An 18,258-nucleotide genomic window follows, 5' to 3' on the forward strand; every position below is an offset into this window, starting at 1 on the left:
AATCATGTACATGCGTTCATCACATATTGTTATATCGTATTATTTCCAATATTTCCTTTTTACATTTTAAATATCATTAGATAATACTTTGTTTAACAAAACGATAGGTGCAAAATATGTTATCATGACAATTTAATGTAGTATAGATTCTTTAAACTATTTTCGATAAATTAGGCTTCTGTCATATACGTAAATTCTAATTTTTCTAGATCGTTTTTGAAAAATGATAGTTAGACTGCGGATTTTTATACAGTTTATTGCACTTTTATGCAAATATCTGCATCAATCGTAAGAAGAAATTTTAAGACGTTCTTTCTACTAATTTTTGTAATAAATGCATAAAATCTGCAGTATAGTAATAATCAAAGTCTAGTAAATTTTTTATCATGACCAATATTTTTCATATTACTACATATTCAATTAATATATTATATTATATAACATTTCCTAATAAATCAATAAGATTGTTAATAATTTAAATGTATAGTTTTATCATAATTAGCAAGCATTTAACCTTTTTAACTACTTACTGCCAATCTGTGAGACCGCTACTAATTACTTATTCAACAAAAATTGTAAAAAAGAAACGTTTTTAATAGATTGCTTCGACTCAATCAAATTTAGACCCTTCAATTATTGATGTGCAAAGTAAGAACAATTGATTTTGATTTTTGATTTAACACTTTTATATTGTTTTTAAGGGTTGAAGTTGAAATATATTTTCCTAAATGCAAGAAGTCAACTTTCAAAATACAAACGCTTGAACTACTACGTCTGAGTATGGAAAACAGGGATGTTAGAGGTAGTGATTAAATGAAAGTAGACAAAATGTTGTCCAAAACTGTAATTTATTTCTCGATAGTGCCAAAATACACTAGAATATTTCATAATCGTAAAAAATATTATCGGTAGTGTTCAAATCTAAGTATGTAATATAGATGCGATGAAACATGAACGGTGATCGAATGACATGAAATTTCATACGAATGAAATTGTCCACCCGAAAGGTGAGTGAATGGCAGAATCGAACAAGTCTGAGCAAATAAAATAAACGATAAGTTACAATAAGAAGAAAAACATAACAGAACCGTAAGGAAACACAGACGTTTTAAAAACTCTCGTATCGATAATCATGGTATCAAATTATATTCCAGAAGAATTCTATAATTCAACTTTCAATCTACTTAAAAAAAACTGACGAAACGAACTAATTTCGTAAAATAATTCACTTCACGTGTTTCCTCACAGTAGAGTCATTTTTCGGCGCTGTAATGGTTTTACTTATCGCAACTGCTGAACGGCAGGCTACGTGATCGTGGAGATCATACACAGAACAATGAAAACTGAAGAGAACAGAAGTAAGTCAGGTGGAAGGTAAAATAACGAAAATCATGCAAATAAGTTTATGCCCACATTACGGCGCCTAAATGTAAAGTAAGACATAAAACGTACAGAATACTCGAATTCGATCGCTGTGATCGACCGAATTCAAATACAAAGGCTTATTCATACGATCGCAAGACCAACCCAAATGAACCAAAACTATCGCGAGAGCAAAAATCGCGTCGTCCGTGGACAGAATAGAAAAAAGAAAAATACTTGATTTCCGCAAACAAACAAAAAAAAGAAACGTCCGTATACTGATTCGTAATACTTTCAAGGAAGAAACGGTTCGCAAAGGGTTGATTTCGCGGCGTATTTTTTTAAGTAGACGCAATACAAACAGGCATCATACTCTCGACAGTGTACACTCGATAACTTCGTCGCAAAATGGCCCGCAGTTTCGTCACGAGAGCGATTTACGGTCGCCGTTACAAAATCGGTCTCGCAAATGTACGATGTATTACAGTCTGTTGCGATCTGCATTACATCGACGCGTACAATTTTCCATGATTTTCTATCGGTGCGCACGGAAACCGCGGACCGCTGTAAGAAATATCGATTATCGCATAAATTGTATTCTCCATTTTTTTGTTTTTTAGATTTTTCCCCCAACGTACGAAGCAATATACAATCGCACATTGCCTTGCGTCAACAATCTTCGTTTAAAATTAAGAAAAAGAAAAACCGCATGCAACGTATATCTAAGTAGCTGCTAAAACAGCAACGCAACCGGATTACGTTTTCCGCGACGGAATCAAGCTTGTACAAGCATGACACGATCATCAACGATTACAGGGCGTGAATGCAATGATAATGTACCGGGTGGAACGGCGAGAATAGAACGGAGAAAGAAAAAACGTAAGAGAAGTAGACGAAGAAGTAGAGAAAGATCCGAGGAATCGTCCTCGTTGTTACCGTGTACGTGTGTATTATAATATAAGTAATATTTTGATTTCTCAGGTACTTTATACAGATTATCGTAGGTAAATAAGGCAGGCGAGGCAGGCCTCGTGTTCGTCGAGCCCGGTGTCTCATTCGATTCGGCGTCGCTTCGCCGATTCGACGATGCCACGGGACCGTCGATCGGCCGCGGTACGTAAAATTCGATGAGCAACGACTCGGATATGTCGTAGAATATGCCGCACAGTGTCACTATTCAAATACCGTAAATCGTCATTTTGATTTCACTCGACTTCTCCCCCTCTATTTGATTAACACACCGTTCGACAGATCCCACGTGGTGCATGACAATGCTGCAGCATTCGGCTGGCGAAAATGAAGCAATTCTTCTCGTGCGCTTGCAAACCTGATTCTCACAGTATGCAACGTTCGTTTTCAATATTTTTGGACGTTAATCATTAATTACGATATTATTAAAGGTATTATAACGATATTATTGATTTTAGGATAATGCATTTTATTTTGTTCTATAAATTGTTAACGGTTCAATATCAAACCAGTTAAAATAGATCGGTTTCTGATCATTGAAATTGGTTTCTGATCTTTTTCTGTCATAATTATTGAAATTATAAAAAAATTATTTGGATTGGTTTCTATGGTGTCCTTTCACAGTTATTGAAATTATGAAAGAGTCATTTGGGTTGTGTTCTCTGTGTGATTTTTTCTTTCAGTTATTAAAATTATAAAAGAGTTATTTGGTTTGATTTCTGATTTCTTTCTTTCGCAGTTAATGAAATTATAAAAGTTTTTTGGATTTGTTTCTATGGTGTCCTTTCACAGTTATTGAAATTATAAAAGAGTTATTTAGTTTGGTTTCTGATTTCTTCATTTCACAATTATTGAAATTATAAGAAAGTTATTTTGATTGGTTTCTGGTATTTTTCTCACAGTTATCGAAATTATAGAAACGTTTCTATGACAAATTGATTAAAAAACTTCTTTGCTGCAGCATACATATTATTATTTAAGTAAATTCAATCTATTACTTCTATCGTTCTGATCAAATGAAAAAGAAACAATCTACATTCGTACCATTCAAATTACACAGCCCACACGAGGAAAACTGCTTCATTCCCGACTCTCCCCTCGTTTTCTCTAGAACGCGACTGCGTTAGAGTGGTCGATCTACACGGATCTCAATGAAGTCCACCCCGATCTCTTTCGATCGGTCCACCAAGAAAAAGAAAATCATTATGCAGGGAATACAATCGGCTCTCGAGTTTCGCACTCAATGGATGCGTGTGTGTATCTCGGAGTGTGTACGTGTAACGCATCGAGCCTGCATGCTGTTTGCGACCGAAGAACACGTAAGTACAGTGCGAAGGGTGGATTCACCCAACGTTTCGTATCTCGTTCGCGCGCGGATCGCCGAACATAATCATTCGGATCGCAAAGATCACGAGCGAACTATGCTCGTTACGCATCCGCCGCAATTTCCTCTCTCCCTTATCTCTTTTTCCCTTTCGTCTCCTACGAAGACATCGTTCACTGTAAACACAATGTCACGGAAAAATCTTTTCTCCCTTTCCGCGATCGAGACACGATCCAGTCGATCGCTCTCGATCCGTGCTTGATACACAAGCTGTCGGTGACGTTCCGCCACGCTTCGATGTCCGATTGTGTTGAACAACACGTCGTCTTCGAACGCAGGGTTTTTCTCGGTGCTGTGACACACTGCGAAACCGTCGCGGCGTGGACGCGTTTTACGGGCCGAAATTAACCGGCCCCGCGAAATCTGCTAAAGCGTCCCCCGATAGAGGCTATCACGCTAAACGCAACAAACACACTCGTCAAACGTGTGAACCGCTTACACAGTAAGCATCGTGCGAAATTCTAAACCCTTCAAAACCAAACCTTATTGCGAAACCTTCGCCCCTTCTCTGTGGGACACGATATCGACGGATCTGAATCAACCGCGCGAGTCGACGAATTTTCGCTGATCGGATACAGCCACTCTGCGCCTAAACCTTACACCATCATCCCTTACCTAGTTACCGTAATTTTTATTTTCATGCATTTGTACATTTATTTTGTTTTTTTCGTTTTTTTTCTTCTATGCTGTAACAGAGACGATTAATATTAATATTATTATAGTACCACTATTTATACGATATCCAGCGAATAATTGTCCTTCGCATTGCTTTCCATAACCTACCCCGACTTTTGGACAAACACAATTTAAGAGTAACGTAACATTATCTTGATATCATAGCTTGTTTTCCTATATAGATTTCCTAATGTGCCCGTTCCATACACTTCTATACATTATTTTATTATGTACAGCGATATTCGAACATTACGAAATTGTAAATGGATTACAAAGTTGTAAATAAATTTCAAAATTGTAAATAAATTTCAAAATTGTAAATGGATTACAAAGTTGTAAACAAATTACAAGATTGCAAATGAATTACAAGATTGCAAATGAATTACAAGATTGAAAAAAAAGTAACAAAAGGGCACATTGTAATTCTCCAAAGACAACAAACGTTTTAGTGGATTATCCATCTATCTGTTTGATCAGCCAAAACTCGCTGGTAGAACACGCTGTTCAGTATACAGTGGATGCAAAATGTACCCACTTTAAAGACAATAACAAATGCGACAAATTCTAGTAGGTTTTCACGACCGTGTCATAAAAAGTATCCACAGTTCGTCTTAGTTTTGAACGACACAGTTCATTCAGATCCGACTATAGCGTTCCTGCTACGTTTTTCATTAAACAATGCACTCGGTTTGCTGTAATAGTTATACCGATCATCTTTTTCTCCTTTTGCTCTGCTTATTGGAAAACGTATGTCTCTCTTACGTTCCACGTCGAAGCACAAAACAATTGTGTAAAATTCTACAATTATAATTGAATGGATACACTTTTCTTAAAATCTAGATTTCCGCCCCTCTTTTCACAAAATATTTCACAAAATAGACTTCTCTGATTTCCTTTCTTTTTCTACGAAAATCGTTTTCTTTCTCGTTTAGAAAAAATACTATTCGACCTAATCGTGCGATCGTTATTTACACTAGCTACAGTTCTTTTTTTTTCAAGTTCCCTATTAGAGCCTTCGACGATCGAATACGAAATCGGCGAATCCTGAAGTAATTCGATACGTTAATTTGAAAATCTCGTAAATATTTTCTGCTCTAAAATATAGGCTGCCATCAGTCGGACAATTTTGTCGTTGTAAAAGTACGCTAGAAAGCAGAATAAACAATTGAGAACCTTTTTTGTAATTTCTAAACACGCATATCGAAAACAGTGAAAGAAAAACCTGGAAACTAATATTCACATAAATACAAAAATAAAAATCGAATTTTCTACGCGTTTGAAATCTAATCATCGATTAGATCTCACTGCCGAATTTCGTGGACAACACAAAAATCGATCGTGACGAAAGTATTTTCTTTTTTTAAAAAAATGCGTAATTCGATGCGTGCACAACCTTTCTGATCGAAGATCAACTTTCTTCGAATCTTCGAAACACTGATGACAGTGTGTTTACCAAGCATTATTGATAATCGTAAAGAAAATCTCCAATATACTTTACACAAGTATGTTACAACAAAAAACGAAAGGGACTGATTGTATTTGAAGAAGTTAAACATAATTCAACGTTATGTTCCTTTAAAAAAATGAACGAAATAAATTCTCTGTAATTGTAAGGCTACAATTCTTCGATTAAAAAAAAAGAAGTTCAAAACGAAATTATCTTTGACATCTTTGAAATTCTGTCTAACAAACGCACAAATTGTTTCGCGTCATTCAACTTAAAATCATTCGGCTAATTAAACGTTTACTTCTAAAAAATAAGAAAACAATTTCTTGCGATCAAAGAATAAAAATATTTCAAATACCAGCAGCTCCCTAACCAAAGCCCAACCGCTCGAACAAAATGTGATTAATTCACATTCTGATAAACCTGACGTTGCACCACTTCACTCTAAAACAGACATCTCTAAGAGGCAAACATTTCTCAAACACTAGCTAACAACTTCGAAAATACGTATAAAATTGGTGTTTGTTTCGGCAGTCCGTTGAAGAACGTGCGAATTAATTCCCAAACTCTTATTAGCTGATTCGCTCCGGCTTTCAAGCGCAGAGAAAATGTTTCTCGAAGTGTCTTAGATCTATCGTCTATCTTCGAACTAGAACGTTAGACCTCGCTCCGAACTCCTTCGTTCCGAGGAACGCTCGCTATACATTTTTACACGTTTGATTCTCCAGCGGTTCAAAGAGGGTTCTTCCTTGCCCTGTCAACTCGTCAACTTCCAGCAGCGTGACCCGCTTGTGTCGCATGATCTCTCGAAGAGATCGTTCCGTGTACCGTTCGATACGTTTCTCATTGAACTCTCAACAGGTTCGTGTTAGCAAACGTGACGGATGAAACGAACCATTCGTGGTCACCGTTAAGCTCGTCCACCATGAAGAATAAATATTATGCGACACTCGGGCGCCACTGGTCGTGGATGCGTTAGCGTAGAACGCGTGGACGAAGTTCTGAAATTCGCGAGGAACATGAAGAGCTTCGAAGAGCTTTGAGGAGCCGCGTGAAACCGTAACTGATCCGTAACGAAATGTTCGTGGATTGCTCGAGTTCAACCCTGTTCCATTGGAATTTTCAACGAATTAGTTATGCAGCATTTCGATGATCAACGCCGTCGAACTCGTTAAAATCCTAGAAACTCGTGGTTCCAAGGTGCGGACTTCTCCTCGGTCAAAATCGGAACGGAGGGAGCCGACGGCAAATCTGCACGACGATCGTTCGCGATTCTGTACGAAGTTTCTCCGGCGAGAAGTTTCCTCGATAAAAGCCTTTCCCGTAAGAAGTCTCTTCGATAAGAGGTCTCTTCGACAAGAAGTCGATCAAACGACGAAGCAAATCAAATCGTTCTCGAGTAGTGTGACCCGTTCCTCATTGAACTCGATCAAACGGTGATCCACCGTGTACTCCGGGAGCGTACTCTCTCTCTCTCTCTCTCTCTCTCTCTCTCTCTCTCTCTCTCTCTCTCTCTCTCTCTCTCTTGTTGCCCGGCTTTCGCAGACTGCAATCGTCGCGAAGAAACAAAACATAAAAAAAAATCACGAAAAACAAGAAAACGATGGTATTACTGTAGTTTAACATCGCGTGGCTCCCGTTCACGAATGCGGGAGCGTTCACGCAGGTGAACATCTCGTCGGTTCGCTTCTCTTTTTCTTCAGAGAGAACCTCCGAACGTCACCTCTCGCTTGACGTTAAATTCCAAACAATAATACATATATGTATACATATATAAGTTTCAACATGTATACACGTGCGATGCTAGGAAAAGGAGAGGCGCGCCAGACGAACGAGACTCGGTCTCGATTTCGAGATTCGGCGACTGGAAAATAAGAATCTGATCAATGCGATCGTAGTGTATCTTCTTCAATCTCTCCTGTTTCTTCCATTCAAAAGATTATTCGTAATTTTGCTTGATTTTACCGATTTCATTACTTTTCGTTCGATTGCTTTACCGATTACGTATATGTGCTCGTGGTAAAGGCTAATTGTGATTGATAGTCATTCGATGTTATATCTTTTATTATCAATCTCTTTTACGATTATTACTTTACCGATTATGTACGTGCTGAAGGCAAATTGTAATTAATAGTCATCTGAATTTATGTCCTTTATCATCAACCTTTTAAACGATCTTTTATCATCAACCTCGACACGTTATCCAACGATGATTTCATAATTAGACTGCGGATTTTATGCATTTGTCGTAAAAATAGGTTGGCGAAATATGAAACTGTGCGGAGATTATAAGAATTTGAGATTATCTACATATCGTTAACAACCAACTCAAATTATTAAACAAGGAACGATATTTGTTTCGTTCTTGCTCGTTGCAATTTATGAAGAACGTTTCTAATTTGCAAAAAGATCCGATGTCTTTTACGTACGCGACGTCAACGGCCAATCGAAAAAGGCTTCATCAAGAAAACAAATTTTATAATAATCTATATATTGAAACAAAGACGGATTGAATGATTATAAGAACAGAGCAGTTATGAAAGTTAGTCTGACCAATCGCCGAATCGCGAAACAACTTCGAGCTTCTTTCGCTCGGCTTCTCGATTTCCTAGAGCCCCACGTGTATCCTATATATATAAATAAATATTTATACTATATAACAAAAAGAGCCCACTGTCTGGGCATCGAAGCCTTCTGACTCGTTCTAAATAGTCCGCAGTGCGGTTCGTTGCGAATTCGCTGAATAAGATAAAGTTTTCTCTTTATAAATACTTCGTCAACCTTATCTTTCGAAATTCTTGCCTCGCGCGAAACGATCTTGGCAAGTTATCTTAGGAGGCTTCGATATTATTCTTCGCTCGAAGATCGAATTATCTTTTCCTATGGCTCGTCTTCGTTCACTGGATAAGGGTATGTAGCTGTTCCACGCCGAACACGCGCGAACTATACTTACCGTTGTCGCTCACGACGATCGACGGATCGCCGGCGTTTAGTCTTCTTTAAAAACGTATAAAAAACGCGTTCTCTGTGAATGTCTCTCCCTTTTGACGTGATGCTCGTTGACCGTGACCCATCTGTCACGCCTCAATCGCTCGTTTTCGTTTCTCTCTTTCTTTCTCTCTTCTGCGTTTCGATTTTGGTTTTCGGTTCCCTGTCGCTGTCTCGAGCGAACGCACAGTGGGTGGGACGCGATTCGTTGGCGAATTTCGATGAAAAATGATTGAACAGTCTCAAGGTTCGGATACTTTCCCGTCGCATTTTTGAGCTTGCGTAATTGACGAACAGTGTGCCTTTGAGAATTAATGCGGCAGTGTGTCGGCGAAGTGGGACGCGACGGGATAGAGATCGATTGAGCCAACAATGCTCTAAACGGTGAAATTATCGATTGGAATTGATACAAAGAATTCGATTCTACGGAACTAAGGAAGTATTATAGAAACGTTGGTACGCGTCTCTTTGTGCTTTGTGTGTGAAGAAAAATTGTAAAACAGTTCGTACAGTTCGAGGTGTCCTCAAAACTGTAAGCAGTGACATATGGTTGTTTCAAAATCTGGTTCGGCTAACACTTTGCGGACCGCTAGATGTTTATATTCACCGTGGATTTTACCCATTTATGACAAAAATTAAATGAATCGAATTCAAAACAGCGAAAACATTTAAAGATACTATTGCATTATGTATTCATTTCTCAACAGAAATGAAGAAGTTTGCTAAGCTCCTGCATCTTGCAGACAATTATTATTTGGCGTAAAGATTCGCAGTCTATTGACAGTAATAAATGCAACATTTTTCATTTTTAAGAACACAGAAAACTCTAGTGACATATTTCTGTCGGCAACTAAATTTTAGACATTGACGACTGATCAAGATTGATTAACGATTATTACGTATTTAACATCCTCCGTTAATTATCTATAACAAATCTCTAACACACGAATTGACAAGTCTATAATTCTCTGTAAGTGAAATGAAACGTTCTCTGGACGGTTTATTGTTATAACTTTTGTATCGGATTATCGTAGACGTTGCAGTCGTACAGAACGCTTCACTTATCGTCTATTTTCATTACTTTCTGAATCAGTAAAGTCATCAGTCTCTCAGAAGGCATGGAACTTTATATGTATACGCTAGACGCTTAGCAGAGAGTAGTTGCATCTCCGATATTCCGAACAATCTCCTCTGAAACAATTAATCCATTTGAAACATTTCGCACTGGTGCGAATATAACCTTGAGAAGCCACAGTTTCCTGTCCAAATTCAGAAGTCGATCGAGCAAGCAAAACGATCCTCGTTGTCACGACCGATTGCAAAAAAAAGATACAGACTGCGAATTTCTATAAATTCGCGTGAATTTCTAACGAAACACGACGATCTTCGAACGGTCCATAATTTGTTACCGGACACCAGAATCGAAAGTCGAAAAAAGTCAAAAACGTCCTCGAATTAAGCGTTGGAAAGTCTCAAAATTCGTGGTCGTCTACGAACCGACGCGAGTACCGAGCAATGTTGGCAGTGTTCAAACGGCGAGCACGTGGGAAAAGAAAAGAGCTACGCGCTCTGGTACCAAAGGAAACGACAGTTTGTGCACCTGACTCGATGCAGTTGATCGATGCGTGGACGGCACGCAATCGATGGGACATGATCAGCCGGTCCGAATCGCTTCCGGTGACTGAGGAACAATCGAAACGGTTCATCTGTGAACGGGTTCTTCGCTCGAGTTCTCTTCGGGCGGGCGCGATGCCGTCAAGGTTTACCCAATTGTGCAGGGCGCATCGGCTTCAAACCGGCGGCGGGCCTCTGACATAACGTAGCTGAGGGGTGAGGGACAGGTTCAAGGTGTTCGTGGCCTCGCAGCAATGCGGCTCGAGGAAGCAAGCGGCGCAGAACAGGGCGACCAGGGCCAACTGGAAGGGCAACGCTGCCCTCAAGATCCGCCAGACCCAGCTCTGGGACAGCCCCGGCTCGCTGTCAGGATCGCCGGCGTCGGTTGCTCCGCTCTTCGCCGTGATCTTCATGATCCGCTCCGAACCCTCTTTCAGGATCTCCGTGAAGCTGGCCTTCTTGCGTTTGCTGCACAGAAATCAAAAGCGAGCTCGTGTTTAACATTTGTTAATGGACGAGAACGTTTGCGACTGAAATGAGCAGGTGCAATTTAAAACGGTAGGGAATTCAAAGGTGCTAATTACTTCGAACATTTTTATAACGAGAGAACGAAATCGTGATTTTTTGGCAAAAATTTCCGCTGACTGTAGCTTTGCTTATTCACTTTTTAAAATTAAAATGTAACAGATAACACTGACTACAATTGCGGAAATGAAGAGCAGGAACAAAACCGTGTGTTATGGTACTGGTTTTTATTGGATCATCAAGGGACTAGACAAATGGAAAATTGAGGAAACTGGGCTTTTTCTTTCACTGTCGACTAATTGTCTTCTTCTTAAACCTACAGCAAGTATTTGTGATACCATATATTCCTTCCTAAAAAAATGTAACCTATCGATGTAATTTTTATATCGTATATTGTAAACATTACTGTAAATTAAGTCGTTACTTGTTACGATTATGTTTAGTTACTTGTCTTACGATTTATGTTTGAAGAATCATTTATATTCAAAGTTATGACAAAATAAAACTAAAAAATTTTTGTTCTAATTTTATATGTTTATATTGTGTGCAGTATTTCATTTGTCATAGAATAGATTAAAGAAGTAACGCTAATATTAAATAAAGAATTTTTTTCATAATTTCATTGCAATTTTAAAAGAACATTCTTCAACATAATTGAAATTATTATGAACAATGTTTATAAACTACTTAAATTCCTTTTTAATATTGTGTGTGTTCAAATCATTCTTTCTAATTATAATGACGCAATTTTAGGTGGAAAGAAAATCAGGAGAATGTGTAAGTAAGTATCATAATCATTTTTTTTTAACAGTTAGAAGAAATTTATATGGTCAAGCAGTCGAGACTCGTCATTTCCACTCAAGAGGTTAAAGAAGGAATTTACAACATAAATGACTTAATGTTCTATCTCATTTATTTTTTACCATTGTGTCAATCTGATGTCAAAGGACAAATTATGCTGCAGAAATGAGGGTTAAAACAGTAAGTGAAAAAGCAATCGAAAGACACCAATGTAGAAAATTTTGCAAATGAACATTTTGATTTTGATATTTTATTTTTACGTCACTATTTTACACAGAGTTATTACCAAGTTATTACCAAGACACGTGATAAGAGCAATGGTTTTCCATGCGTGAGATATTAAATTAATATTAGAATAACGCAACTACAAACTTCTGGTTTCTCTAAAACTTCACGCTGTCCCAGTAATCACGCAAATTAATTTATAGCTCCCCGAGGTTGTGAAGCAGATGAGAAATAAGTAAAAGGTAACTTCCTCGGAAAATCAAGACCGTGATGTATCGCCATGTCTGAGAGAACTTCTAATTACTGATGGCCTATCAAAATGTATCTTTGTACAATTTCCGATATAAAAGAAAATGCTGCAAACTGTCGAGTACACTAAGATTCTAAAGTTTTGAAAAATTCATGAATGGTCATACACATCGTTAATTTCATAATTGTGAAAATGGTCCATTTTCTGAATATTAATTCGATAAATCTAAGATTCGTTAAATCGCTTAACATCCTAAATTCTTAAAAAATCGTATAGAAATCGTACGAATTCGATAAATCCAGAAATCTTTAACCACCTCTAGCAGGTGAACGTTTGATTTATCGGTATAAAATCGCGGACTGATTGTAGTTGTACAGATGCCTTCTAAGCATTATGTTAAAAAGTATACAAGAAGAAAAACAAAAAGAAATCAAAAAATTTATTTAAAATTAAAATTTAAAATCTTTCAGATCTAGTTCCTTTTTGCTAAAATTGACAAAATATTTAGAATACAAATTGTTACAAGGTTAAATACCGTAATACCCTAAGTTTTCAAAGAATTCGTACATTAATTTTTGTTCACCTTCCAGTCTGTCATTTTCTGGAGTGTTCGAATTTTGTTTTCTATTTTCCTTCTACGTAGAAATTAAACCGAAGCTGTGCAAGGGGAGGGCAGAGAAGAAGGGACAAAACGCGACAAAATCGATGCAAAAAAAAGGGGGGTGACGAGTTTTTACAGCTTCTTTTATGATGCAATATGGCGAACATTCCATGCCCGCGAAAACTAAACCTATTACCGTCGCCACCGAGCAGTGATTAAATGCGACTATAAAAAACATCCTTCAAACAAAGTTAAATAAGGTGGCCCGGCGATAATGGGAATTCGGAGTAATTGCGATTGAAACAGCAGGTCACGGAACGAAGCTGTTTGGCAGGAGGAAAATAAAATTGGGAATACAGGTTTAAGGCTGCCTCCTCCCTATTCCTAATCTTAATTCCCGGGACTTGTAAATACCGATGCTATACGCGTTGCGAGCCAATTTTCTGAAGCCTCGATAATTAAACTTAATATCGTCGTTATGGAAATTAGATTTTCGAACGAGATCGAGTCATTATTTCGCGAAATAATTAAAATACTTAAAAAGTATCCGTACGAAATTAAAATATGAAACTTAATCATTATATAATCTAATTTAACAAACGATATACATTTTATTCGTGAATTCGACCGTAATTTATAAGTACGCGACCGAATTAGTTGCAATAATAAAATCAATTTTGTGAAATCAAAAATCAAAAATATTCGATTCAATTCATTTTGGCTTAATATTTTGTGGTCATTATTAGACTGCAGGTTTTATGCATTCATGACAAAAATGGAATGATTAGAAAATATTAAATTATTAAAAAAAAAGGTTTAATTAAATTAAAAATGTTGATGTATTGATTTCAATTTATTAAAATTATTTAAGAAAGAGAGAACGTTATACATTGCTCATTTGTTTTGCAATCGATGCAGACAATTTTTATTTTTGATAAAGATCTACAGGTTAATCATTACACATATATTAGGAAAAATAGTCAGAAAATATGCTGACAATTTATCATTAAAATTAAATATTATCTATCTATAAAAGCATGCGCGAACAAAGTATTATATGTGATTCTGTTTTCTTACTTTTCATAAAAATTGACTTGTATTATTTGCAAGGTTTACAAAATAATATAAAAATCATATAAAAATTAAATTATTCATAAAGTAATATAAAAGTCATGTACAAATGAAATGATTCATAAAACAATATAAATATCATATAAAAATGAACTTATTCATTAAAATAAAAGTATAAACAACACCAAAAGACACATGCTGGAGTAACAATTCATGGTTGGAAAAAATCAGATAACAGATATTCTGATTGTGTTTCATACAATGCTATTATTTCGTCAACATTTTCCTTTTCTTAGAAAAATGAATTTCACTCTATTTAGGTACAGATACATCGAAAACATGCTAAAGCGTTTTAAAAAGGGGTGAAAAGAAAATACTTCTATAGACCCTATTACAATGCATCTTGCATCCTCGAAGTAGCTTTTTCCTAAGACAGTCTGGTGACCGTCGTGCAGCATTCATTCACAGCTAACTTCTTATATTCAAATGAGTGAACGCGTTATGGGAGTAGAACTATGAACGAACGAGCTCTTGTCCCCACGTCTAAATAGACGCCTTCATTCTTTGCTTCTCATTTCGACGTTATGCAAATGGAATGCGAGCCGAGGAGACCGTTCTTTATTCCCTCCTAACGTCGTGGCATCTTCAGACGCCAGAATAAATTAAAAAGTACGTTTCAGTGCGTTTACCTCGGGAATTACTTTGGGTTCGTTAACGGTACTAACGGATGCTAGTTTCTTGAAAGAAATACAACGGAAAATCGATAGATATTGACGCGACAGAAACGAATTGTAATGTTATCTTTAAAAAATTCATTTCCTCGCGTAAATTCCAATTGTTCTTATCCGATCTGCGCAAGTTTAATGTACCTTACTACATTTTCAATATAACCAACGGCTTAAACACAGTCGAACATTAAATATTATTGTTTTAACTTCTGCGATACGAATTGTAAGTGTAAAAGATGGATTTGTGCCAACACTTTTAAAATCTCTATTTTACACAGTAAATTAATAATATTGTTTTATAGGTCATGAAGATCTGTCACAGGTCCTAAATCCAGATTTATAAAAATAATGGACAAAACTATAGAGTCAAAAGACAAATTTAACATTGTTACGCTATTTTCGACTTATCCAAGTTACTAAACAACGAAATACATATTTATTTCATTTCAATTTCACGCAAGTGACTCAGAAAATTTTTACGATAAAAATTATTCTAGTCACGGTACAAGTTTAATATTAATTTCTAGGAAAAGAAATTGTTCTAAACGATTACTCTGTAATCGAACCAAAATTCTATCGCAAACGAGCACACATTACAAAGATAAAAAGAAGAAAAAAAAAGATGATATACTCACTCGGTGAAATGATGAATCTGGCCAGCCGTTCTTTTCGAGGCCCTCGCTTCAACGCTGGCCGCGGTGCGTACGATCAATTCCCGGCACTGTTTCCGCAGATCTTGAAGCTCTGTTTCGGCGTCCTCGACTCGCTTCCATAGATCGGTGAGCACCTCGCTACCTGGTGCCAATTGGTTCTCCAAGCTGCGGGTCAGCCGGCGAAGGGCTGCCAGGCGTCGCTCGCGTTCACTCAACTCTTGCTCGCTTCCGCTGTCGGAGATCCCGCTGTCCGAGAGCGAGCCGCCCTCCTGTGTCAGACTGATCGGCGACGCGTCGCCGAATTTCGACGGCGTGCCGCTGCTCACCTCCTCCGTGGTCGTGTCTTTCAGCACCGTCTCGTTCTGTAACAAGAACATCAACGCGATCATCGCTTTGGCCTGAACCGTTGCTGTTTGTTTTGGATTCTTCGGGGAGCAAACCGATCGGTCCACTGTGCAACATATCGGATCGACGAGAAGCTTTTACACCTCTTACGTATTGTCGCAGAAAATTAATCCCTTGCGATTTATTTTCAAGAGAACGTTATCACGAGATAAAACTGAAATATTTCTGTTTTTATTTTACATTTTTATGTGAATGTGGACACTACTTCATTTGTAATAGAACAGATCAATAAAGTAATGCAAATACTAAATAGAAAATTGAAAAATATTCTTTTTAAGTTACAATGAAATTAAGAAAAAACTTTTTTACGTAATTGAATGTATTGTGTGAACTAGATTTATAAAATATTTAAATTTCTTTTTAACATCGTTTTCTAATCATTCTTTCTAATTATAATGACACAGACTTAGATAAGAAGAAAGCTCAGATAATGTGTAAGTATTGTAATAATTCTGTTTAATAGTTAGAAAAACTTTATGTAGTTTTTCATCATTTAAACATTTTTATGATTATATTATAAAATGAATGCCCCATTCGGATTATTTTACTTGTATTTGCATTATACTGATATAATATATTTATTATATCATATATTATTATATATGTAGATCGATTTAAAAGTTTATTGATTAAATTTTTCATAAATATCAGAAATTAAATAATGTGACTGTCGCACGTACCACGAGTGGACTACGCATTGAAATGGTTAATATATTTTCAAACGTATTATAAAATTATTATTTGAAAAATAATAGAAATTTATAATAGATTTATACATATAAATTTATTTTAATTAATATATATTATAAATTTTTATTATTATATAATTATTATATAATTATTATATATATTATATATATATATATATATAATGAAATAATATATATAATAATATACATATATAATGAAATAGTAAAATGATTAAACGCATTTAATGATTGTCGATCGACTAAAATTGTTAAAGAAAGAAACAAACTTATAACCGATTTTTCTTGACAATTTTTATCATGCACGAAGATCCGCAATATAATTACAGCTTATGTTATAATTTATTGTGATGATGAAAGCATGAATGTTTTCCTAGTAGTTTTCCTATTATCTCTCACTCGTTCTTCAAAGTAAAAACATCCCACAATATACAAGAGCGTACAGAAATATATAATATATAATAAACATCAAGTAACTTAAAGAATTAATAAATAGTAGACAAAATAAATAAGTATAGAAAATAAATTATATATTCTGTTTGTATTAAATTAATAGTCTCAACAAATTCGTTATTTCGCTACTCAGAAAGTTCCCGCTACCAGTGCAACGTCTATCAATAAAAAATAATTTGTATATCCACCAGGTAGACTTCCCACCAATTCAATTACCAAAATGGTCGCACTTCCGTTCACCTTAAATCGCGGCTGCCTTTAAGATTTCACGGCGATCGATTACCGAGAAAATCCCGAAAGGGTGTACTTAAGCCTCGCCGCTGATTAGATCGCGGGATGCTGATAGGTATAAATACACCCCGAGAGAATACGATATCGAATATTGCGTAATCCAGTGTTGCTCGTAGCCGACGGGCAACAGGAAGGCATATAAGACGATTATACGAAAGGAAGGGGGCAGGGTGCGAGAGGGCGGTTGGGGAGAGTGAAAGAAAAGAAGCGGACGGTGCGGGGGTGAACACGTGACATGAATCGGAGCATTTCTTTAATATATTTATGAACTTTTTTTAAAGCAACCTTTGTTGCTTGGCGCAACGAAAAATGAAAGAAAACTGGCAAATATTATATTTTGAATACTTTTATTCCTTACGTTAGTAATCTTTTAATTTATTCCTCCTTCAGTTCCTTTAATTTATTAATTCCATCATTAACTTTTTACGTTGTTCTGAAAATATAAAATCGCTTTAGACGTCCATTTTCTGGACACTGTTATGCGAATTTATAAATTTAGAACAAAGAGTTACGCAAAGATTACAGCTTGTGGAACGATCAGAATAGAAAAAGTGGAAGAAGTTATTTCAACAATAATAATAGTATAAAATACTTATTTGCATACAAGTAAATTGACTTAATTGAATTCGGTCTTGACGAAAACTTGAAGAAACGATAGAATAATAAATATCAGAACAGTGAGAGTAGAATATCAAACGTTGTGTATCAACAATTGTTTTTAAAAAATATTACCTTTATTTCTGAATATTGACTTAACTTATATTTGTTTTGAGGATTTAGTTTGGAACAAATAATATTAGGGTTGAAATATATCTTTTCTTTCTTGGACAGGAAACCATAAATCTTGTGAAGGATACAAGACACTATTCCTTCCTCTATAAATCCTTTTGCGATAACAAATGGCTATGTTTTATCAATGTTCATTTTATGACATTCATTAAATATTAGTTAGATCCTGATATTATAATATAATTGTGTTTTGTAAATAAAAAGAAACAACTATGACTTAGATTACATGTTACTTTAATTCAAGTCGAACAATATAGTCAACAAAAATAGTATTTGAACAATCAAATTTAGTTAACGCACATTTAGTTTTAAATTCGTAT

General features: G+C 36.0%; 1 protein-coding gene across 3 annotated transcripts in view; it reads right to left on the minus strand.

Annotated features, from left to right (window-relative positions):
• Nucleotides 1-829: 829 nt before the first annotated feature.
• The window catches only part of LOC117222485 (uncharacterized), a 364,434-nt gene continuing 347,005 nt past the window's right edge, over nt 830-18,258 (minus strand). For all 3 annotated transcript variants that reach the window (XM_076522259.1, XM_076522260.1, XM_076522258.1), the window contains exons 20-21: nt 15,276-15,655; nt 830-10,907 (exon numbers count right to left, since the gene is read on the minus strand). In XM_076522259.1, the coding sequence (XP_076378374.1) occupies nt 10,616-10,907; nt 15,276-15,655 (672 nt within the window). In that variant the 3' untranslated portion in view covers nt 830-10,615. The remainder of the gene's footprint in view (nt 10,908-15,275; nt 15,656-18,258) is intronic.

This window comes from Megalopta genalis, chromosome 5, assembly GCF_051020955.1.
Source record: "Megalopta genalis isolate 19385.01 chromosome 5, iyMegGena1_principal, whole genome shotgun sequence".
Taxonomy (NCBI): Eukaryota; Metazoa; Arthropoda; class Insecta; order Hymenoptera; family Halictidae; genus Megalopta; species Megalopta genalis.